The following is a 25,571-nucleotide window of genomic DNA, read 5'->3' as shown; positions in this document are numbered from 1 at the left end:
GGAAGTGGAGCAACTACCTTGTGACATGAGGATGGGAGTCACACACTCAAGATGGAGAATCAGGTGCTCTAAGGAGCTGGATCCATGACTTCTTGAAGAACTACAACTGCCTGGAATTCTCTCTTCTCTGGACTTCTTGTGATGTGAGAAAAGCAAACTCCTATTAAGAAGTAAACGTTTATAAAGGTAAAGAATAAAATACCTAGGAATAAACCTACCTAGGGAGACAAAAGACCTGTACGCAGAAAACTACAAGACACTGATGAAAGAAATTAAAGATGATACCAACAGATGGAGAGATATACCATGTTCTTGGATTGGAAGAATCAATATTGTGAAAATGACTATACTACCCAAAGCAATCTACAGATTCAATGCAATCCCTATCAAATTACCAATGGCATTTTTTATGGAACTAGAACAAATAATGTTAAAATTTGTATGGAGACACAAAAGACCCCGAATAGCCAAAGCAGGCTTGAGGGAAAAAAACGGAGCTGGAGGAATCAGACTCCCTGACTTCAGACTATACTACAAAGCTACAGTAATCAAGACAATATGGTACTGGCACAAAAACAGAAACATAGATCAATGGAACAAGATAGAAAGCCCAGAGATAAACCCATGCACCTATGGTCAACTAATTTATGACAAAGGAGGCAAAGATATACAATGGAGAAAAGACAGTCTCTTCAATAAGTGGTGCTGGGAAAACTGGACAGCTACATGTAAAAGAATGAAATTAGAACATTCCCTAACACCATACACAAAAATAAACTCAAAATGGATTCGAGACCTAAATGTAGGACCAGACACTATAAAACTCTTAGAGGAAAACATAGGAAGAACACTCTTTGACAAAAATCACAGCAAGATCTTTTTTGATCCACCTCCTAGAGTACTGGAAATAAAAACAAAAATAAACAAATGGGACCTATGAAACCTCAAAGCTTTTGCACAGCAAAGGAAACCATAAACAAGATGAAAAGACAACCCTCAGAATGGGAGAAAATATTTGCAAACGAATCAACAGACGAAGGATTAATCTCCAAAATATATAAACAGCTCATGCAGCTCAATATTAAAGAAACAAACAACCCAATCCAAAAATGGGCAGAAGACCTAAATAGACATTTCTTCAAAGAAGACATACAGATGGCCAAGCACATGAAAAGCTGCTCAACATCACTAATAATTAGAGAAATGCAAATCAAAACTACAATGAGGTATCACCTCACACCAGTTAGAATGGGCATCATCAGAAGATCTACAAACAACAAATGCTGGAGAGGGTGTGGAGAAAAGGGAACCCTCTTGCACTGTTGGTGGGAATGTAAATTGATACAGCCACTATGGAGAAAAGTATAGAGGTTCTATAAAAAACTAAAAATAGGGCTTCCCTGGTGGCGCAGTGGTTGAGAATCTGCCTGCCAATGCAGGGGACACGGGTTCAAGCCCTGGTCTCGGAAGATCCCACATGCCACGGAGCAACTGGGCCCGTGAGCCACAACTACTGAGCCTGCGCGTCTGGAGCCTGTGCTCTGCAACAAGAAAGGCCGCGATAGTGAGAGGCCCGCGCACCGCGATGAAGAGTGGCCCCCGCTTGCCACAACTAGAGAAAGCCCTCGCACAGAAACGAAGACCCAACACAGCCATAAGTAAATAAATAAATAAAAACATCTGATTGTCTTTAAAAAAAAAAAAAACTAAAAATAGAATTACCATATGATCCACCAATCCCATTACTGGGCATATACCCAGAGAAAACCATAATTCAAAAAGACACATGCACCCCAATGTTCATTGCAGCACTATTTACAATAGCCAAGTCATGGAAGCAACCTAAATGCCCATCAACAGACGAATGGATAAAGAAGTTGTGGTACATATATACGATGGAATATTACTCAGCCATAAAAAGGAATGAAATTGAGTCATTTGTTGAGACGTGGATGGATCTAGAGACTGTCATACAGAGTGAAGTAAGTCAGAAAGAGAAAAACAAGTATCGTATATTAACGCATGTATGTGGAACCTAGAAAAATGGTACAGATGAACCAGTTTGCAGGGCAGAAGTTGAGACACATATGTAGAGAACAAACGTATGGACACCAAGGGGGGAAAACTGTGGGGGGCTGGGGATGGTGGTGTGCTGAATTGGGCGATTGGGATTGACATGTATACACTGATGTGTATAAAATTGATGACTAATAAGAACCTGTTGTATAAAAAATAATAATAATAAATTTTAAAAAAGAAGTAAACATTTATAAAGAGTGCTTACAGCAGGGCATGGCACATAGTACTGATAAAATGCTACATAGGTTTTTGCTAAGTAAAATGAAATAAATATTTGCTTTAGGTTCTGTGATCAGGTTTGTATTATATGCAGCCAAACACAACCTTTGCCAATACACATAGATATTGCCAATATTTCATTATTACATTATTATTCTAGCACCTTGGGCAGTGTCTGGTACTGAATACGTATCTGTTGAAAGACTGAGCTATTCAGTGGGGTTTGAGGAAAGATGAGAGGCCCTAAAATGTAACTCCATGTCTCCCTATGTTTATGCAACTGGCTTCCTGTCCTTAGAGGACCTAGGATGGCTCCTTTCTTTGTGTGCTGAGAGCCCTTGGTTTCTGGGGGATGGATGCAGGGATTCCATTTGTTTGGCCTGGCATGCCCTCTTGCAGGGTCATCAGAGCCAAATGAGATGCAAAGGCCATCACCAATCTGCAGCCCCCTGCCAAGTGACGCAAGCAGTATGGAGGCCAGGGCCAGACCTGGGCAGAGTGTTGAGGAAGCTTGCTTTGAGGTCCCCACCATGGAAACAAAACATGGGTAACTGTCAACGCAAACGCCAGCGGGCATGTGACCATCAGAGTTAGAGCTGGGGGGGGGACGGTTGCTGAGAAATCATTGGGTGGGACCCTCTGCCCTGGAATATTCAGGAATGGAAGGCATTCTGGACATGCGCACAGAGAAACACATTTCTTTAATGATCCAGATCATTAAATGCTTCTTCAACTAGGAGTTCCTAGAAAAATACTTTGACCCCCGGCTTCTGGCTGGAAGAACACTAGAATTTAGTCTTGGGTGCTTACTCTTCCCGCTCTTGGTGACGTTTCACCTTTAACACCGAATATAACGTTCCTTGAATGTAGTTATAAAAATGAGGGTGACAAGAAAAATACCATTTAAGCCAACCCCACCACCCACATTGACAGTCTTCATGGGGGGAACTGTTCAGATTTTTACACTTTTATTGATTGGTTTTAAATGAGGTTCTTCTTTTTTTTTCCTACCATGATACTGGATTTAATATAACAGAGGTTATATAAGCATGACATGTTCTCAGCTGAGAGACAGTTCTAGCCATAGAGTATCATAAAATTTAAAAGGAGACTGGGAAGTGTCAGGGGTAACCAAGAGAATGGAAGGGGCTGTACAGTGGGACAGGCTTAAAGGTGAGTGCGGGACGGGCTGGAACAGGAAGCATCTTGGAGGAAATGCTCCTGACACGGGTGAAGCAGGGTCAGCCCTTCCATCCTCTCTCAGTAAATAAGCAGAGAGGGTTGGGGCATCTCGAGGTGTTTGTGATATGGTTCGTTCATTCATTTAGCAAATGTTTCTTGAGCACCTGTTCTGGGCTAGATGATGAGCTGGGCTCTGGGGATGATGATGATGAATGAGACACAGGCAGCTTGTCTCCATGGAGACTGCTGCCTAGACCCTACCTCCCAAAGCTCCCTCCTAGACCAGCAGCATCAGGACCACCTGGGAGCCCTCAAGCCCCACCCTAGACCCACTGCATCAATATCTGCATCGTCACAAGACCCCTGGGGGATTCAAATGTATGTTCAAGTTGGATAATGGTCTGGATCACAAGGTAAAGTGAAGTGCCACTTGAGTCTTAAGTCCTGAACTTACTCGTCTCTTTAGTTCATGAGGCTTCTCAGGCTGAACTCACCAACAGGCCAGAGGTGGGCTGGGATGCCTTCCGGAAAGACAGTTCTAGAGCAGGGTTTTAAAGAAAGCTAGAGGTTTTAAAGTCAATATTCTGTGTAGCAATTTTGTTTTTCTATAAATTATCCTCGGGACTTCCCTGGTGGTCCAGCCAGTGGTAAAGAATCTGCCTTCCAATGCAGGGGGAGGCGGGTTCAATCCCTGGTAGGGAGCTAAGATCCCACATGCCGCGGGCCAACTAAGCTCACGCGCCACAACTACCGAGCTCGGGCGCCTCAACAAGAGAGCCTGCGTGCTGCAAAACTACAGAGCCCACGCTCTCTGGAACCCACGCGACACAACTACAGAGCCCAGACGCTCTGGAGGCCGCATACCACAACTAGAGACAAGCCTGCACGCCACAACAAAAGACCCCTCATGCCTCAACAAAGATCCTGCGTGCCACAACTAAGACCCAATGCAGCCAAAAAAATAAAGAAAATAAATAACAAAAAAAAGAAGGAAGAAAATAAAATATTTTAAATAAATAAATAAATAATCCTCTCTAAGTTGCTGATAAATACGAGACTGGATTTAACCCCTGGTTTCAATTCTTATGTTTTAGTATAACTGGTTTGTAGCGAAAGAGTTTAAAAGCTGAGAAATTCCTGGTTTGCCCTGCGTCCATCTCTGGCTCCATCACGTCTTCTGAACAGTTTATCCACGCTTCAGCTTTCCTCGTGTGAAACGGAGAGAATGTTACCCATCCTGCCTGGATAAGATCGCGACAGATTTGACAGGGAGGATACATAATTGGGGTGAATTTGAAGTTTTGGTTAGAAGGTTCCGCCCACTACCTGGATTTCACATCTTGTCATTTTCAACCCCAGCTCCACCACAAATGGGGAACCCATTCTACATGCTCATTTCCCCGGAGCCATTCTCCACCGAGAGTCAACAGAGAAGAGGGGGACTCTTCCCTCAAAGCTACGTTCTAATCACAGATGAGGGACTACGTGAATGCAGTCACCGTATAAACCAGCTACAGCCCTCCAGACCGGTACGCGCACAACGACATGTAGACACCTGCACCCACACGCACCCCACGCTTCTGTGGTCTGAACACCATGGGGCTTCACGGCAAAGCTACCCCATCATGTCCCGGCACTAATACAACTTTACACGCAAGCACTTTTTTTTTTCAGATTAATTGATCGATGACCCTGTTTATTTAAGGAGCTACGTAATGGCCTCAGCTGGTACACAGAAATATCACAACACACACTAGCTGTTCATGTGTGTGTATGTCTGCGTGGAGGGGGAGAGAGAGAGAAAGGTAGAGATTGAGTTCCCACGTGCAGACTGTGTAAGAGTCTGTATCCCTTGCACAGGATAAAGTAACGGTAGCCCGAGGTGCAAGAGCTCTGAACTCGTGTTCGAATTAGTCATTTAATGTTCCTTATTCCCCAGGCCTTGATCCGAGGCCAGGCCAGGCCAGGCGAGCTCGTTCTGGTCAGACGGCGGGAAATTCCAGCACATGGAATGGTGTTGGTGGTCTCGGCTGTGCTGCTGGGATCCCACACAGCTAACGGCGGCTTTCTCCACTAATGAATGCGCCCACCCACGCAGGACCCTCCTCGCCATCCCCCTTCCCCCCTCCTCCCTCCCCAGGCCTGCCGCCTTCAACAGCCCAATGCCACCAACCGCCTTCCTGAAGACTGCCCAAGGATTCATTTCAGGAACAACATCTGTGAAATTAGACATGGCCAGCACCGGCCTTGATTGTAAGCCAAATCAAAGACCCTCTGGAGGGATGCTCTGGGCAACCGCTGGTAGGTGCCCAAAAGGAATTGTTGGACCCTGCCCCTCCCTCCGGCTCTTAGCCTCAAGGACCCTCCGTGGGTGTGAAGACAGCTGAGCGCTGCAGGGCGCTCCACACCTCGGAGGTGGGTCCCACCGAGCCTAGGTTGTTTTTCCTCGTAAGACTGTTAATCAAAACAAAACGTTAACCCAACAAACAAACAAACAAAATACCCCAAGTTGGCCCTGGGCACGCAAGGGTGGCCAAGGAAGGCAGCCTGAAGGGCTCCTTTATGACCAGAGGCGTTTCGGAAATGAGACAGCAGTGGCTGCTTTGTGAGGAAGTGGGAAGACAGTCCCCCTCGTTATCCTCCGCACCTCCGTGGTAGTCCAGGGACCACCCCGGAGCCGCCCTCGTGATAACAGCCTGGGCTCGGGCCTCCTTCCAGGGTACCCGTTGTCCCGAGTTGGACACAGCTATCTTCCTCCAAAAGAAAACGTTGGGGTTTCTTACAGAATAGATCTGGAAGCCCACGCCACCTCAGGACCTCTGTCTCTGAGCAGCTCGATTACAGCGCACGTTCCTTCTCCTTCTGACATATTGCCTTAGCTTTCACCTCTGGGCATGAGGCTGAATAAGGGAGGGTCGTGCCCATCCCCTTGGGAAGGCCTGGCCTCCAGCCTGGGCCCACCGTGACCTGGGGCTGAGGGCAGGAGGGAGGAAGAGGTGAAGGAAGGAAGGGCCTGGGATGGAAACGGTTGGCTTGGAATAATAAATGCACACACTGGCTTCTGAAAGCGGCTTGCCACATCCTGGGGAATCTGGAGAAACGCTCCACCCCTGCCCCCCACAGAAGTTGGCTTTCACGAGGCTGCAGGAAAAAAGCACAGGGGGCTTTGATAGTAAGGGGCTTGTTAGTTCTGGGCTAACAGCCCTCCCAGGCTGCTCTGACTCCTTTCAAATACTTTCCTATTTTAGGTCAAGGAAGTTCATAACTGCAAAGATTGGAGGTGATGGAGTGGGGAGAGGCAAGGGAGAAAGAAATAGTTGATGGAGGACAGCTTATCACCAGGCAGCCAGCGACCTCTGGAGGATCCATCAGGCCTGGGAGACATGCCCCACCCTGGGTGCAGCGGACAGATAAAGCAAGATGGCTTCGAGCCCCCAAAGGAGACCTGGCCTCTTCTGGAACTCCCAACTAAAGCTCAGGATAACCGAGTCCCTGAACGCAGAAGATGCTGAAGAGTCCATAGGCTTCCTTAACACTAAAACATGATGAGTTGTCCCTCGCGCTGATTCCTCCACCTGCCAGAAGAGGGCAGCACATACTTCCACATTACCGGGAAAGCTGGACTGCCCAGCCCAAAGGGTGGGTACCGTGGAATCTGGGGGAGAATTCATGAAATGAATAGCAGAAACAGTAATAGCCATCACCTATTGGTGCCTACTGTCCGAAGTGCTTTAATGCATTCATTCATTTAATTAACATGACAATGCAAAAAAAGGACACTATTATAGTCTCTATATTAGAGATGAGGATGAGAGGCATAGAAATTAAGAGAATTTGCTATTGTAGCCCTGGACTGCCTAAAACAGAGCTCAGCAAATTATAGTCCAAGGGCCAAATCCAGCCTGCTGCCTATTTTTGCACTGCCCTGAAGCTACGAATGGTTTTTACATTTTTGGATGGTTGAAAAAAAGTCATAAGAGAATAATACTTTGTGATCCCTGAAAATGTTGTGAAATTCAAATTTCAGCGTCCATAAATGAAGTTGTATCGGAGCGCAGCCACGCCCATTGGTTTACATATTGTCCGTGGCCGCTTTATTCTTCCAGCAGCAGAGTTGAGCAGTGGCGACATCCTGCAGAGCCTGAAAAGTCTAAAAGTTTGCCAAACCCTGAGCTAAGAGATAAGCACTACTTGTTTCCAGGCAGGAGAGACAAAGGGATATGGGGTTAGGACAGCCATCCCAGAGGGATCTGGAAGCAGTATTGACCTCCATTCACTTTCCTTCCAACAGGGTAGCTCAAGGTCAAGCAGAAGGGAGGGTTTGACATTTCACGCTTAGCCTCTAGGAAGTAACGGAATGTTAGATTTTCAAAGGGCTATGGGAATTGCCTTCCATATTTCATCGAGGCTAAGATGCACATTTTTTCACATTTGACATCTTTGAAATCAGACTGCGTCTTACCATGAAAATCTTAGAGTTTAAGTGAAAGCGTTTTTTGTTTACTTGAAGGCACTTTTTGTTTCTTAGTGGTACTTAAAATAAGTGTCTTATAATAGTCGACCACTTAGGTTAGGCAAAGGTCCAGCCTCTGAAGGACCAGTCTCTTTTGGTACCCTTCCATTGACGGGACCCTCTCTTCTTTAGTTGGTGGCCCATTCTGCAGATTTAATTGTAAACGTCTTAATATTGAGCTGAAGTCTGTGATCCTCAATTTTCTGTACATCCAATGGAGATTGTCTTGTTTAATATATGTACTTAAGGGGTCTTACAGATCTTATTAAAAGGGAGCGAGGGGCATGTGCTCGGGAAGAGGCACTTTGACGCGGGGGTAAGCAGGGGCAGAGCTGGATGCAGAAGGAGTCTGTGTGTTGGTCTGATGGAGGCAGGCAGGCTGCGGGCAGGGGTGAGCTCATGCGGACATGAACCCTGGAGAACGTGGCAGGGAAAGAAAGATCGCCAGTGCTCCAGGCAGATTCTTTTTCTACCAGCATCCGCCCGGAGCATGGCCCACTTCGGGGGGCACCTCTTAGAAGAGAAGACAGGAGTGATTTGAAGATTCGGGCCTGAATGGAGGAGGGAGACAAGGAAGGAGTAAGGAATCCAGCTGTGGCTGGTTTGCTCCAGCGGCCTTTCTTGAGGGCTCCGGGAGATGCTGGTGGGGGGGGAGAGGCAGGATGAGAGTAATTGATATTGTGTTGATAACCACCATGTAGGCCTTCAGTCACGTGTCCTTCCAGAGAGAATGACCAGCCCAATGATGAGATCAGCTCACCAAGGTTTCTAGATACCCTGAGGGTCTTCTTCAGGATACATGGCTGTGACTATCAATTTTCTCAGAATAAACCCAGGGCGCCTGCTACCTGCTTCCAGGTCCCGGGAAGTGAAGCCACTGACACAAGCCTCAGGAAGGGAGGAAACCTTGACCCTTATTAGGAAACAGAACCAAGACTGCTCAGAGAAGCTCATGGCTAATGGAGACTCATTTGTCTGGTCAAGGATCTGGGGCCAGGAGGTGGCAGGAAATGTGATGCACTTGCCTTCCCCCCCAGCAGTGGCAGCCAGGTGTGGATTTGGACTGGGGACCAAAAAGCCAGGTGCTTTTCATTTGGAGACATATGTCCTGGATTTTCTGGGACAGTACTGATTTCTTATAATTTGATTATTTTCAATGAAGGCAATTTGTTAGACATGCGATTTTTCAGTTTGGAAAATATGGCCACTGCACTTACAACTAATAAAAGTCAACAGCTAGAGAGACAACTCAGTGCAAGCATGGGCCTCTAAACACATAGCACTGGGGCCAGCACATCATGGGTGTCCAAGGAAGGGGCTTTAGGACTTTATTTAGGAAGTTAGAAGTATCTTACTAGGGCAAATATTTTAGCAGGAGTATGTTAGGATATCCCAGTGTCTTCCATAGGTAGAAAGGGGGACATCTTTGCAAACACAGCACAGGGGCCCATCAGTCATAATAAAAAGAGACAGGCATGATTCAGCAATTCCACTTCTGGGTATTTATCCAAAGAAACAAAAACACTAAAAATTCCACTTCTGGGTATCTATCCAAAGAAACAAAAACACTAACTTAAAAAGATATCTGCACTCCCACGTATATTGCAGCGTGATTTACAATAGCCAAGACATGGACACAACCTAGGTGTCCATCAACGGATGAATGGATAAAGAAAATGTGATATATATGTGTATACACACACACGCTGGAATATTATTCAGCCATAAAAGGAGGAAAGCTTGTCATGTGCAACAACATGGATGGATCTAGAGGGCATTATGCTAAGTGAAATGAGTCAGAGAAAGACAAATACTGTATGATCTCACTTATATGTGGAATCTAAAAACAAAACAAACAAAAAACAGAGCTCATAGATAACAGAGAACAGATTGGTGGTTGCCTAAGGCAGGGGTTAGGGAGCAAGCATAATGGGTGAAGGGGGTCAAAAGCTATAAACTTCCCGTTATAAAATAAATAAGCCCTGGGAATGTAATGTACAACATGGCGACTATAGTTAATAATATACCGTATTGCATATTTGAAAGTTGCTAAAAGGGTAGATCTTAAAAGTTCTCATCACGAGAAAAAAATTTTGTAACTGTGTGTAGTGATGGACGTTAACTAGACTTGTTGTGGTGATCATTTTGCAATGAATACAAATATTGAATGATTATGCTGTCTACCTGAAACTAATACAAGGTTATGTGTCAATTAAAAAAAGGGAGGGGGAGGGCTAAATTGGGAGTTCGGGATTAACAAGTACACACTACTATATATAAAATAGATAACCAACAAGGACCTACAGGGAACTATATTCAACATCTTGTAATAACCTATAATGGAAAAGAATCTGAAAAAGAATAGATATATATACATATATATATCTGAATCACTTTGCTGTACACCAGACACTAACACAACATTGTAAATCAACTATACTAAAAATAAATTAATAAATAAACTAATTAATTAGTTAATTAATTAATTAAATGCCTGTTGGATTTAGCCCCACGTGCACCACTGATGACACTTACGAAGGTTGGTCTAGGCCATCCTTGATTGGGTTGCATGGAAACTGAATAAATGGAGCTACAGAGTGTGGATTTAAGAATCTGTCTATGGGGCTTCCCTGGTGGCGCAGTGGTTAAGAAAACGCCTGCCAATGCAGGGGACAAGGGTTCGAGCCCTGGTCCGGGAAGATCCCACATGCCGCGGAGCAACTCGGCCCATGAGCCACAATGACTGAGGCTGCGCTCTAGAGCCCGCGAGCCACAACTACTGAGCCCATGTGCCACAACTACTGAAGCCCGCGCGCCTAGCGCCCGTGCTCCACAACAAGAGAAGCCACCACAATGAGAAGCCCGCGCACCGCAACGAAGAGTAGCCCCCACTCGCCGCAACTAGAGAAAGCCCGCACGCAGCAACGAAGACCCAACGCAGCCAAAAAATAAAAATTAAAAAAAAAGAATCTGTCTATGGGGACTTCCCTGGTGGTCCAATGGTTAAGACTTCGCCTCCCAGTGCAGGGGGTGAGGGTTTGATCCCTGTTCGGAGAGCTAAGATCCACGTCTCGTGGCCAAAACACCAAAACAGAAAACAGAAGGAATATTGTAACAAATTCAATAAAGACTTTAAAATTCGTCCAAATCAAAAAAAAAAAAAAACACTTAAAAAGAAACTTAAAAAAAAAGAGTCTGTCTATGAAGGAGATTAAAAAAGACAGAGAGAGAAATAGGCCTAGGCAAGCTGCTCCTAGTCTTGGAAATAACAGAAAGGAGGCAGGAAAGTTGGTGACACAGGCCTGAGGCTGCAGGGAGGTCTCATGGGTCTCTAGAGAAGATGACGAGGAAAAAGAAGAAAATGGATTTCAGGTGTAGTGAGGGCTGAAGAGGAGACGGGCGGGGAGGGGTGCAGCCAAAGGGCGGGGTGAAGACGGAGAAGTCATACTGGCATGAAGTCAGCGGGCCTGGGCTCCAGGAGAACAGGAAGGGGAGTCACAGGAGGGAATGGACAAAGAAGATGACAATAATAGCTCCTCTATGACTACGACTCAAGCCCCAAATCAGGAATACTTGTCATTCTCCTGGGAGGCTGGTTTGCTTTCATCTTGACCAGGGTCTCGTGGTCTGCCGTCTGCATTCAGCAACGGGGCTCTGGGAGCCGCCTTTCCTGTCTTGCTCGCCCTGAGCTCGTTTTATGACCCGCCTTGTTTTTCTTTCTCACCTCCTTCTAGGGTATGTTGCCTTGCAGAGCTTTACGTGCCCCTGTGAGTGGCTATAAAGCTGTTCTGGGACAAGTGGAGTACACTTTTTAAAATTAGAAAGAAAGCCCCCAAGACCGATGCATACAGAGGCGGAAGTAAGAGAGAAAGCCAGACTTCAGGGGGGATGAGATGAGGGAATTTCGAGGGAGCGTTGAAAGACCAAAATCATCCGAATTGGGAAAAACACCACTTAGCACAGAAATAGGTGGCACAGGCAGCCTGTGTCAGATGTGTGAAAAAGGAATATGCAAATGTAGGAAGGAAAAGCCACGAGGCCGCATATGATCTATGGATTAGATACAAACAGAGGGGTTTGGGACTTTTTAGACCTCTTAGCAGGGGAAGAGAGCCCCGTGGACATGGGCTTGTGCAAAGGATAAAGGAACGGTGATGGAAAATGGGGGAAAGTACATGAGAATGAGACACAAGCCAAAAATGAGATGGTCCCGTGGGCAGGGATATTAACTATATCTAGGGACACGTGATAGGGCTGGAGGAATTAAAAAAGGACTTTAAAAATAGCGAATAAGAGTAGAGAACTAAAAACACACATGAGATCCATTTGTTAACTGCCCGGACCCTGCAATATGTACAAAAAGTGAAATAAACCAGTAGAATGGATAGGATTGAAGCAGAAGGAAAAAGAGAGGTTGAGGGAAAAGAAAGTAAAATATAGTATTTATGCCCGGATTAGAATAAATAGCTAAAATGAGTTTCTTGAAAGCTGAGGGGTTTGGCAGAGGTTTTTAAGAGTCTGTTCAAACAGCAGCTTGAGGGTAAAAAATGCAAAATACAAGATGGATATTCAGAGAGAAAAGCCCAGGTCCTCTTGCAAGATGACAGAGAAGAGTGGGAGTGACAAGGTAAAGTAGGGTGTCAAAGAAACCCCTCGAGGGAAGGGATACACCCGAGAAGCCAAACTGACATCCCAGCGGGCAGAGCGCTGAGCAAGTTGTGGGGTTGGGAAGCAAGGGGAGCAGGAACTGCTGAGTCTGGGGGCTGCTGCCCGGTCTTGGGTCACCTGGGGTCTGTGTGCCATGGTGGCATCTCTGAGGAAGGTGAACGGAGAAGTGCCAGGATGGGTACTCACAGAGAGAGAGGGAGGACATTAGAGATGGGGCCACCAGCATGGCTGAAAGTGGCCTCTGCCAGGCAGAGGCAGGATGCAGGGCAGAGCTGAGCACGGCTAACTCCAAGCTTGTTACCGGACATGCCGAAGGTGGGACGGATGACGCTCGAGCCCTCCCCCCCATCCTTCTGCTTCAGAACTCTATAAACCTTCAAGACTCAACAAATGACAAAACCTTTCCTTGCAAGATTGAAACAGGAATGTGCGGGGCCCAGAGCAGGGACTCCTGCAGCCAAATCTAAATGCAGGGCTGCTCTCTCCCATCTCCAAGACGCCCTTCCTCGGGCCATGTGGTTTCTTGGTCTCTCGCTGCACCTCCGAGTTCCAAGCGAGAAGGGCCTGTGCTCCTGGTCAGCCTGACTCTCCTGTTGAGTAGGGTCTGAGTTATGGGCTGATGCAGATGAGAGAAGCAGTCGGAGAAGGATGCCTGAGGACAAGTCCAGAAAGCTGAACACAAAAGGCAAAGTCTCCCATGACCTGGGAAGTGTCTTACATCATAGATCGATCTTTTTCGTAAAGGTTTTCTTCCTCATCTTCACGATGCCCCCAACCCCCTGCCCCCTTCCTCACTTGCTAGTCCTTCTTAACCTTCCTCCCTGGCTCCGCTCCCTCAGATCCTTCTGACTCCACAGATGTGGGTGATCCTTGGGTGTTGTCCCTAGAGCTCTTCTTCTCACTCGTGAACTCCCTCGGGTATCAAAAATCCACAGATACTCAAGTCCCTTTCATAAAGTGGCACAGGACAGTCAGCCCTCTGAATCTGCAGATTCCGCATCCATGGACCAAGGGAGCAACTGTGTACTTTGGAGAGGAGGAAAATGCACCAAGAAAATGGGAAACAAAATTAAACAAGTAGAAAAGAGACTAAATGAGTGGGAGATTTGGAAGTGCTGGTTAGGGGTCAGAGAGTAAGAGCTGAAGCAGCAGTTTCTGATGCCAATATTCGTGTTTGTCTCATTTTTGCTCTAGTAATAATCAAAGTTAACATTAGAAGAGCATTTATGATGTGTCAGGCAGTGTGCTGAAGGATTTACATGCATTAACTTATAAATAAATGACTCTGCATGACTAACCTTGGAGATGCTATTAATGGCCTTATTTGTCAGATTGATGAAACTGAAAGCATTACTAAGTATGTTTCACAGATGCAGAAACGGAGGCTCAGAGAGAAGAAGTCTCTCAGGCAAAGTGTTACAGCTATAAGTGGCAGATCTGGGATTCAAACCCAGGTCAGTAACTGCACGTTTGTATGTTTCCCGGTCCCCTGTCGATGGTTAGTTTATCGAAGACAATGATGTTGTCTCATTTGTCTTGGCAACTCCAGGACACAGCCCGGTGCCTGGCACACAAGAAACACCCTTTAAACATTAGCTCAGACTTGGATCCATTTCGTGTAATCTGTGTTTGTTGAATGAATAAATGAATGACTGAATGTACTAACTAACGGACAGCTCCCTTGGGTGCTAGCTGTGGATGGCTCCTCCAGGATGGGGTCTTGGGTTCCAGTAGCTGGGGTCTTTTTTGAGGATTTGTGAACAACAGGGGAATTTTGAATGGTGGTTTCTGTATCCACCATGGGAGTGGAGAATTCATCCATCATGTAGAACCAGGTCACAGTGTGGGGTGTTTTCACGCTTTGTTGTTGAAAGGGCAGAAAAGGACCAAGAAGACAGTCAGTGTGTTGGGGGGCCGGGTGGAGGGTGCTGGGGTATTATGTGGAGGGAGGGCTCTGCTCAAGAGAAAAAAAAAAAATTGAAAACACAGAAGGGACAGTCTGAAGAAAGGATGTTGGAAAAACAAACGCAGAGCTGAAGATGCAGAAGGCTGTCAGGGGAAGCCTTGGGGCTGATGTTGATGCCGTTGCAGAGACCTGTGAGTACAGAGCTCGGACAAAGCAGAGACAGGGTGTGGATGGTCTCACGGGCCCGCGGCTGGGTGGGGGTGGGGCCACGGTGCCAGCTCTCGAAGCCCAGCGCGAGAGGGATGCTGTTCTCCGTGCAAGGACGGGCCCACCGGAGCTCCGGGTGCTGGCTGGCTGAGCCTAAGAACTTGCGGAGCCAGCTGACCAGCTGACCATGACTGAGGGTGTGGCTTGGGGAAGAAAAGCGAAGGGGGCGGGAGGGGGAGCTATAGTCACACTGAAGGAAGAACTTGGTGTCTTGTTAAAAGGCGGGAGAGAACAGCACAGAGGACCGTGATCTGGGGGACAGGCAACTGGGGACAAGAGAAACACTGGCACGTTGAAATGTGCAAATGAGTTTTAGGGGAGAAGGAGTCACAAGCACAAAACCCATCACAGAGAAAAACAGGGGGAAACAGAAGAAGCGGAAACGATGAAAATTGCAGAGTGTTCAGTTTATGAGAGACTGATACATGATGTTCAGTGGTTGCTTTGGCTTTGGGGGCAGGAGAACAGTAAATACGGCTCATATGTAAATACGGCTCATATGTAAATACGGCTCATATGTAAATACCACTCACAACCTGAGAAGTCTGGAAGGCTCCGCTAAGACAATCTTTCTGCTGGCGCTTCAATGACTATGAAGGAAGATATTTGCGGCTGAAAGGACCCTGGATGTGGAATCTGAAAACTGGAGTTGAGAGCCAGCTTAGCCCCTGGGGGCGAGGACAAGCCACTGTCGTCCCATTGCTTCTGTGTCTGCAGCAGGGCAACGGCAGGGGTTGCCTTTCACACGATCGATGGCTGTGAGGGCTGCATTAGCCACCTAGGGCTGCCACCACAAAGGACCACAAACCGGGTGGCTTCAAACAACAGAAATCTCTCCTCTCCCAGTTCTGGAGACCAGAAATCCAAATCAAGGCGTCACAGGGCGTCACGTACCCTCCCAAGGCTCTGGGGGGATGCTTCCTTGCCTCTTTCAGCTTCTGGTGGCCCCAAGCGGTCCTTGGCGTGTGGCTGCAGCACTGTAATCCCTGCTCTGTCTTCACATGCCCCCACCCGCATCCCTGTGTGTCCGCTTTTCTGCTTCTAAGGACACCAGTCATTGGATTCAGGGAGCACGCTAAACCAGTATCATCTCATCTCGAGACCGTTACCTAATGACATCTGCAAAGACTCTATTTCCAAACAAGGTCACACTCTGAGGTCCCAGGTGGATACAGACTCAACACACCACAGGCTGCAAACAGCAATGAAGCAAAAGCACTGAGTAAATTTAAAAGATTTCCCTCATGCTTCTCCTTCTTCTTGTCCCTAAAAGGCCACTCTCCCTGTAGTGCCTCTTCACGCACCTCTAATGACTGCCTTGCCCACAGGATAAAATCCAGTCCCCCAGCTGGCACTGCAGACTCCAGATGCTTCTCCTGGTCTCTGTCACTGGAGTTTTCTCACCCTCCCCACGTCTTCCATCCTATGTTCCCAGCCAACTGACTCTCCCTGGATCTTTACCACCCAGTTGAAACCCCTTCAGGAAATTTTCTCAAATGACCCAAAGGTGAATCCTTCCTACTCTTGAACCCCTTTGGCAGATACTCTTTCCTCCTCTCACAGGGCAGCTAATCAGCTCTTCAGACTCCCTTTGATGAAGCCACCATTTTCCTCTTGTCTTGTTATTTTTGTGAACTTAAGCCTTTTCTTCTGTACCAGTCAGGCCTTGAAGACTGGGGGTCTTTTTCTAGTTCTTTTTCTAGAATCTAGTTCTGTGCCTGGCACGATCCAGGTCCACAGCAGCTGTTACTGAATCATTTACTTCCCACCACACCACTGTTCCTGCCAAAAGTTCATCCTGGCTGCCTTTCCTGGTCACTTTGGTCCAAAGAGATGCCTTTCTCTTCTGAGCTCCTGGAGCAGTTAGCTCCAAGGTGGTCCAAACAAATGGACCACCTTGTTTCAGGATCCATTGTGTGTTCATCTGATAGACATTCAGTTCCTTGTTCATTCGTGAAGACTCAAGAAGTGCCGTTCAACCAATCACCATTCATTCACTCACTCATTCACGAAGTTTTCGTGATGCCCTTGCTCTGCCTGGCTCTGCACTGGCCTCCATCCTCCTACTCGGAGGGCAAGCAAACTTCCTCATCCCTCTTCCTTCTCCTCACAGGAACTAACACTGCTCTGAAGTTACACATGCTCAATGTGACAGTTCTATTCAAATTGCTTCAGCTCATGCTTAAAGGACCAAGTCAAATGAGGGACTAAAAGTGCAGCTTAAATGAGGAGCTCAAACCCCTCTGAGAGGCACCACAAGAGAATCAAGTCTGAGTTCTATGGCCAATGCTAGAAATTAAGGGCCGGGCAGAGGATGAGCCAGGCTTGGAGAAGAGGCTTTCCAGCACCTTCTGCACATGCCGTGGCGGGGGGGGGGTGGGAATGCAGAGGGCCGGGCTCTGCCTTGAGCATGTACCACCATGGTGACTGCCCTGTCCCACCATGGGCTCTGGTCAACCCCCTGAGAAGTCTTTCAGGGACCAGAAGGAAGCTACAATGTGCGGTTCCAAACAGGACTTCCTGTGAGCGCATCAGGGTCATGAACTGGGGACAAACAGACAGTAGTGCGGCCGAGGCAGGACCCTGTGTGCAGTGTATCATGATGTGCACTAAGGCAGGCTCAGAACACAACTGCATCCCTCTTCCAATTCCACAATAAGGCTCACTGGCCGTTTCTCCTGCACTGGCCAGAAAGCAAGATCTACTACCCACTCTCCTGCATCAAGGGGGCCTCAGGGTGAGTGAATAAAAGCATTGATTCCAGGTGCTTCTCTGGCCTGAGTGTCTGAAGATGCCCTGGGCAGGGGACAGTGCCACCAGGGGCTCTGGGTAGAAGGGAACCACTTACCAGCGTTGCTCTGCTGCTTTGTGTTTTTGATGTAGGCGGAGAACTTGGAGAAGATGTCGATGCCCGCTGTGTTGGATTCCCGGTGCTTCGCAGCCAGTCTGGGGTACCTGGAATGCAAGATCAGTGTTCTAGGGTCAGTGAGAACTCGGAGGTCCTTTAAGGGAGAGCCCCTTCCCATCACCTCACGATGACAACACTCTTGTTTCTAGCAGGATCTACAAATCTTTTGGGGTTTTTCCAACCCATCCTCTAGGGAGGGTGGGCACTTGCATCTCTAGTTCAATGAGAGAGGAAACTAGAGTCCAGTGAGGTGTGGAGAACTGCCTAGGAACGCAGTCTGTGGGCAGAGAACCAGAGCACCACTCAGAGGGTCCAGGGTGTATTCTCTTCCTGGGACCACCAACAATGATGCAGCAATGCCCAGGCCTTAGTCAAAATTCTGAATGAGTTCGCCTCTGCATCAGGTGGGGTCCCAGACTTTTCCCCAACCCATGTTAAAATAACTATCCACTGCCAGGCCTGCGATTACAATCCTAGCTGCATGGAGCTAATTCTGGGGGCAAGGAGGTGCTAGGCACCTTGGCACTGAGGCCTCGAAATCATCTCTTGAAAGGAATGCTACCCATGGTCCTCTTCTGAAATATTCTTCCTATTTGTGTGCAGGAATAAGATGCAGAAACTACCAGGCTACGTCAGTGGGATGAGCATTTACAATTGTTTTCTTTCCAGGCGTGGAGATATATTTGCAATGACCCAGCGCCTCTCCCTCACGCATTCTTTCATTTTGAAGCCAGAAGAATATAAGAGGCAAACTGGGGTTAGGGCTCTTTCCTACTGGCCTTGAGACCAAACGAGGCAAACTTGTTTTGACCCCACTGGTACCATCAAAAGAAGACATTCTAATGTTCAAAAAATATTATTTCACAAACATTTTACATGGATGGCCAGGCAAGGGTGGGAGGAGATGGGGGACAATTGCTTGGTCATCATTATCACCAAGTATGTGGACCTTTGTGATCTCTGGGTGAGTAGTGTGGGCCGCGAACTATTTGGCTACTTTATGTTTAAAATGCAAAATCCTTTTTTTTTTTTTTTTTTTGGTTTAATGTTTTAAATAACTTAAACCAAAATGCCTGTAACAAGTATTTGTGTTCTTTCATTTTTTGGCTTCTCCACTGACCATTAGCTAGGACCGCCCACTCTTGGGCCACATTAGGTGGCTGTTAAATTTCAGATACTGCCATTGGATGAGTCCACGGAAAGTCACTGGGTCCAGCCCTCTGCCAAGAGTCAGATACAGAGGCATTACCGTCCTCATTTTATGGGGAAGCAACTGGAGACCAGAGAGGTTAAATGGCTATTTGAGGGCTCATGGGTAATAAATAGTGGAGGGACCCTGAGAACCCAGTTTTGGGGCGCTGAAGCAGTGATCCTCCCACACCATCACATCACTTCTCCAATATCAGCAAAAGCTAGCTTGTACTGTGTCCACTACGTGCCAGACACTGCTCTAACCCCTTCGCAGTTTCGTCATTTACTCCTCACAATTTCATTGGTATTGTCATTAGCCTCATTTCCCACAGAAGACAAACGAGACACAGAGAAGCTAAGCAATTCGTCTAAGTTCACGTGGCCACGTGGCAGACCCAGGAGTCCAACCCAGGCAGTTTCACTCTGGAAGCCCAGATCTTAAGTTCCATGTCTTGTGGCCTCTCACCTACTCTGCTGTTTACCCTCCAAGCCCCCAAACACCCCTTGGAGCTGGGCTGAGCACTATGGAGGAACTCCCCTCAACCACCAGGAGGGGGCGCTCTGCACAGGTTCTGCACACATAGTTTCCTGAATACCCTGCGAATCATCAGTTCATCTGCTCTGACTTGGGGTACAAAGCAATTGCTCCTGCAGGATGCTAGGTTAATCTTCCAAGACAAGGGAATTTAGGATCATCCATCCCTATTTTGGCTTTCTCACATAGAATCTGGCATGCTCTTAAAATGGAATGCCTTAAATTATTTTAATGTATACCAAGTGCTCCTTGTTTTTGCTTGATAAGGTAATAATGTAAAGACAGAAGGGCCTAGATAACGCATTTTTCCTTTGGGTTTGTTGGGGTTTTTTTTATTTATGCCATCATTTGATCAGACTTCCACTAATCTGACCATTTCTTCATGGCCAGTGTGGGCCAAACATGATTGGGTGGTAGCAAATCCAAGACAGGCAAAAAAGGGCCATGTGTTCAGGGAGACCATGCGAGTGCTGTCCTGTTTTCTAAGCACTATGATTCATTGAGATTTGACTTTATAGTATAATGTCCCACTTGAAGACTGTCCTTTGTGGGAAGTGTGTCTTCAAATATTAATCTTACAGAGTTTGGTAACTAGATTTGGGGCAGCTACTGTACAGGATGTTAAGTGCTTTTATTTTAGCTCCATATTTACACTGCATTTTAAATATGCAAATAAGTGGGTTCCAGGGTACATTTTGTTTCTCTAAAAGGCTAACAAATAGTGCTTCATTTATAGAAACATCTTTGAAAGAAGATTGTGATGTCATCTGGTGACAATCAAAGAGATGGGCAATTTCTCTCACTCAGGGGTGAGCAAATGATGGCCTATGGGCCAAATGCAGCTCAACATTTGTTTATGTACCTCCCATGAGCTAAGAATACTTTGTACACTTTTAAATAATTGAAAAAAATCAAAAGAAGTATATTATTTTGTGACATGTGAAAATAATATGAAATTCAAATTTCAGCATTCTCAAATAAAACACAGCCACATCCATTTATTTACATGTTGTCTATGGCTGCTTTTACTCTACTAAGACTATACGGCCACAAAGTCAAAAATGCTCCCTGGCTCTTTCCAGGAAAGTTGGCCAACCCCTGCTCTCAATAATGAAAATTTCTCCCCACTCTGTTTTTAAGATATCTTATTTCAAATGCATTCATTTTAGATACGCACTTAAGCTTCATTCTGGGAAGTAAAACAGTTGGCCACTCATCAAAACAATTTTTTTTTTGTAAATAGTAGCAAAAAAAAATAAGATATGATTGCAGATGGAAATGCTCTGATTGGCTTAGAGTCCCAAAAGACGTCTCACTGACTAACCATAGGCCACCATGCCCCTGAACAAAAGGACTCCATGCAACTAAACCAACATGCAGTAAGCACCTACCAGGGGCCAAGCCCTGTCCCTGGCATTGGGGATACACTGGAGAAAAAGGGAAACAGTCATCTTGTCCTCATGGGGTGACCTCTGCTGATTCCAGGGGCTCTTCTGGCAGCCTGAGTGTTGACCCTCTGTTTTCAAATAAGCTGAAAAGTGGAAGGATGTCCCCTCTCTCCCTCCTCTGTTATTCCTGCTTCCTCACCTCACCAAACCCTCACTGGAGAAGCAGATTAATGCTTCTGACTTTTCTGCTCCTGAACTGTGTGCTGCCTTGTCTTGTCCCTGCTACTTAAACAAATGATCCCTGGAGGTGGATGGGGTCTGGCTTATTCATAAAAAAGACAACCACTGGGATCTGTGGATTTAAGACCTAAGCTCACCAGTTGTTTTTATGATTACACCCGGGAGACGGTCACAAAAGAGGCACTGACCGCTCTAGCTCTTCAAGCTGCCACATAACGAGCTCTGACTCTATGTCAGGCACTAGGTTAAGCAGTATCATCTTCAATAATAGTCCCTCGAGATCAACATGACGGTCATCAGTTTATAGATGTGAGAATTAAAGATCAGAGACGGAATGAGTAATTTATCTGCAGCAGAGACCACACATGCTCATTAAATATCCATGTGCCTCTCTGCATTTCCCAGCTCCTCCCTCTCAGATAGGTTGGGGTCACGTGACTGGATTCTGACCAATAGTGTGGGAGGAGAAGTGATGTAACCACTCATAACCCTGGGCTTTAAAAATATTTTGCATGCTCCTTCTCCTCCCTCTTTCCCTGCTGAAGGAGTCTTGGAAGAAATGTATTTCAAAAGCTACAGAATGGAAGAGGGCCACACTACCCACTCTGACTCTGCATGAGTGAGAAATAAACCTGTATTCTGTTAAGCTACTGAGATTTTGTGGTCAATTTGTTACTTCGGTGTAGCACAACCTGGTGGTTCAGATTAGAACCCAAGGCATTCTGACTTCAAAGCCCATACAGTAAGTCCCCTACATACGAACCTTCAAGCTGCAAACTTTCAAAGATGCAAACGTGCATTCGCATGTCCAATCACGTAAGTTAGTTCACATGTCTGGCATACACTGTCACGTGCATGCATCCTCTACAAGTGGTTGTACTTTTGTGTACTTTACTGTATAGTATTGTATAGAGTACAGTAGTACAGTATCTTTATTTCAAGCCCCGGATGTCCGGAAGCAAGCGTAAAAGCAGCTGGTACTGCTAAGAAGCACCAGCTGTTGTATTGTACTACTGTACTTTTCAAGGTACTGTACTGTAAGATTAAAAATGTTTTCTTTATTTTTTGTGTTTGTTTGTTTTTTATATATTATTTGTGTGAAAAGTATTATAAACCTATTACAGAACAGTACTATATAGCCGATTGTGTTAGTTGGGTACCTAGGCTAACTTTGTTGGACTTATGAACAAATTGGACTTAGGAACAGGCTCTCAGAACAGAACTCGTCCATATGTAGGGGACTTACTGTACTTTCAGCCACAATGCCATCCTGTCCTTGGTACTGAGGCTGCTTCTCCACCTCCCAGAGGATCAGAAGAAACTTTGTGATTTTTACTATCGTGAGATATCCATAAACATTTCTTAAAATAATGAATTCAAAGTGTCTTCCAATTCTGGTATGGCTCTGAACACTGTTAATACTCGCGTGATAGTTGACTGACTAAATGACAAGACATGTAACTAGACTCTATCCGTTCACTCCCCTGAATTTTTATCACTGTTTATTTCAAACCGCAACCAGCTCTGGGAAAGCACTTTGAAAAATTTGTGGAATCACAGACCTTCTGCTGAAAGGCATCTTAGAGACTATGTAGTTTCAGAGATGAGGGAATGGGGAGGGTCTGAGAGGGCGCGAGGCTTGGCCAAGTTCATACAACAAGCACTGTGTAGAAAGGTGGCCGGACTTTGGTCTCCTGACTCTCACTTCTGGATCCCATTAACTCGGGCCATTCCACGAGGATGAGGATGGAAGGTAAAGGCAGCATGTCAACAATAATCCCGACGCTTCCCTGTGGAGCATTAACTGGGTCAGTCTAAGGAGAAGGATGGAAGTTCGTCTCATTTGGAAACTTCTTGAGACTTCCTAGATTCCTCACTTTGACACCAAATGCTTTGTGGAACCAAATGTGATCTTTTAAAAAGATTGCTGGAGTGTTTGTATGTGGGTTTTTTCCTTTAAAAAATAAAGCTAAGGGGAAAAAGGCTCCCACAATTTCTTGGCTCTCTGGCAGCTTTTACAAACAGCAGTGTGATGAGAAACACATGCCGACCAGCGTTTGTGGAACAGAAACGGGGGTTTTGCTGCCCCCTAGAGGACCAGAAGGCCAGGCTGCCCTCCTCCTGGGGCCTCTGGACATGGGCCACCTGACCGACCTCCCAGCTAGAGTTGGTGGGAAGCCAGCCGAGGTGGGTGGCTTTGCTGTGGGCAGAAGAGCCTTTGCAGGGCTGAAGCACAGGTTTGCTGACATTTCCTGGGAGGTAATTATGGCACCCGCCCCAGTCTGATCCATACAAAGGCATCTAAAGGACACTCCTGGGGGCTCTGCAATGGTTGATGGTCTCATCACTAGGGGCCCACCTTGGTGCCCTTCTGGAGTTGTGTATTTTAAGAGTTTTGAGGTTCTGCTACCGGGGCGTGGCGGACCGTAGGGTCACTGACAGGTCAGGAATGCACTTAGTAAAACCTCCTACACACACTGCAGTCCAGAGGGACCTGGACCAGATGAAGCAGAGCTCAGGACAGGTGGAGAGAGAAGTGAAGAGGCAGCGTCTATGTCCTGCACAGCTTAGCCTGATTCGGATCATGGAAATGTTCCAGAATCTGATGACGGCCCTCCTCTGGAAGAATCTACCTGTACACATGGGCATACAATTCCGGGGGGGAGGGGGGGCGGGGGTGGTCTCATGGGCCCCCTTGGTCCTGTTGGGGATGTAGATTAGAGAGCCCTGAGTTAGAGAAACAGCCCCCCAAAGGCACCGCTGGACGGGGATTGAGGGAGCCTGGCTAAGAAGGCCGTGAAGGGTCATCCTTTCACAGGGGAGGGAATGGAGGCCGAGAGCAAGAAAGGGACTGGTTCGAGGGGTCACAGTGCATCAGTGGTAGATCCAGGAGTGGATCCCAGGCCTTCAGGCCCAGCCCAGCCCAACCCTGCACGCCTCCACCCACCAGGCTGGCTATCTATCCTCCGCATTGTTTCAGTTTCCCATTCCCTACTGGCCTTGATGGAAGCAAGGACTCCTGCGAGCGTGCGGGTATTACTTCTAGAAGAGAAAATGTTACTTCACCGTGGACTTTTCCCTCTGGATCTCCCAGGCAAAGTCCAAACTCTATTTAGTTATTGAAAACAGCATTCATTTTCTGTTGTTGGATTTCAAACCAGAGCCAGCAATGAGGTTAAGTCCCAAGCGAGGAAGAAGGAGCCTGAGCCCCCCTGGGGGTCTTTTCAGCAAAGTGGCTGGCCTGGTGTTACGGGTGGGGCTGCCCAGCTGATTTAATCAATGCATTTATTTTAAAGTCTATTGGACTTGAGGCAATTTTCCACACTCAGTATGGAGATAAACTGTCCTAATGTTTAGGATGACTGAGAATACATTTTTAGGAAGAATGTATAAATGGTTGAGGCTTAATTAGATCACGACTGGGAGTTCTGATTTAACAGTGATTTGCTAGATGTGTGACCTTGGGCAAGTTCCTTAACCTCTCCAATCCTCAGTTTCCCCAGCTATCAAATTAGGATAATGATAGCACCTACCTTTAAGGGCCCACTAAGTGAGGGCTATATAAATATCAATTAAAAAATAAAACTTCTGGGCTCCCCTGGTGGCGCAGTGGTTGAGAATCCGCCTGCCAATGCAGGGGACACAGGTTCGATCCCTGGTCCGGGAAGATCCCACATGCCGCGGAGCAACTAAGCCCATGCGCCACAATTACTGAGCCTGTGCTCTAGAGCCAGCAAGCCACAACTACTGAGCCTGCATGACACAACTACTGAAGCCCACATGCCTAGAGCCCGTGCTCTGCAACAAGAGAAGCCACCACAAAGAGAAGCCCACTCACCGCAGCGAAGACCCAACGCAGCCAAAAATAAATAAATAAAATAAATAAATTTTAAAAAATAAAAAATAAAAAAATAAAACTTTAAAATAAATGCAAGATGGTCATTTTTATAGTCAATCCCACTTATTTTACCTACTAAGTATGTCCTAAAGTCCTTCCTACCCCTCTCCCCCCATTTCACTGTCACTGCCTTAGCCCAGGCCTCCAGTCTGTCTTACCCGGAATGTCACCAGTTGGCTCCTCCTAGTTGATTTCTAGGAGCTTTCCCTCCTCTGCCCTCCCCATCTTCCCGCATCCCCCAAAGTAAGCCTGAAAACTGATTCTCCAACACTTTTGCTTAAAGCTTTTCAGTGACTATCCTACAGGATAAAGTTCGTGCACACCTTACTCTATATGTAATATTATTGTTCCAGTTTTTTTTAAAAAGGTGATTGTTTGAATCCCTGATTTCAGTAGAGTACAATGAACAAGTCTAGTTTCCAGCAGCTTTTAGAATTCACCTCTCTTCTCTTCACTCCTTTTTCCCATCAGGAGCAGCTTATCTACCGGACAAGAACCCTCTGGTCTCTCCTCTCCCTGAGCTTGTTTTCAGAAGAGGAACTGCTTTCAGTCCGTGTTTTTCATGTTTAATTATGGG

General features: G+C 46.5%; 1 protein-coding gene across 2 annotated transcripts in view; it reads right to left on the bottom strand.

The window, feature by feature from the left end:
- The window catches only part of LOC309637613 (chloride intracellular channel protein 5), a 112,344-nt gene that overhangs the window by 27,099 nt on the left and 59,674 nt on the right, over window positions 1-25,571 (bottom strand). For both annotated transcript variants that reach the window (XM_082412510.1, XM_082412511.1), the window contains exon 4: window positions 17,683-17,789. In XM_082412510.1, coding sequence (XP_082268636.1) covers window positions 17,683-17,789 — 107 coding nt within the window. The remainder of the gene's footprint in view (window positions 1-17,682; window positions 17,790-25,571) is intronic.

The sequence above is a fragment of the Balaenoptera physalus genome, assembly GCF_965194825.1.
Source record: "Balaenoptera physalus genome assembly, chromosome: 11".
In the NCBI taxonomy this organism is placed as follows: Eukaryota; Metazoa; Chordata; class Mammalia; order Artiodactyla; family Balaenopteridae; genus Balaenoptera; species Balaenoptera physalus.
Note: the sequence above shows the minus strand (reverse complement) of the source record. Positions and strands in the feature narration are given on the sequence as shown.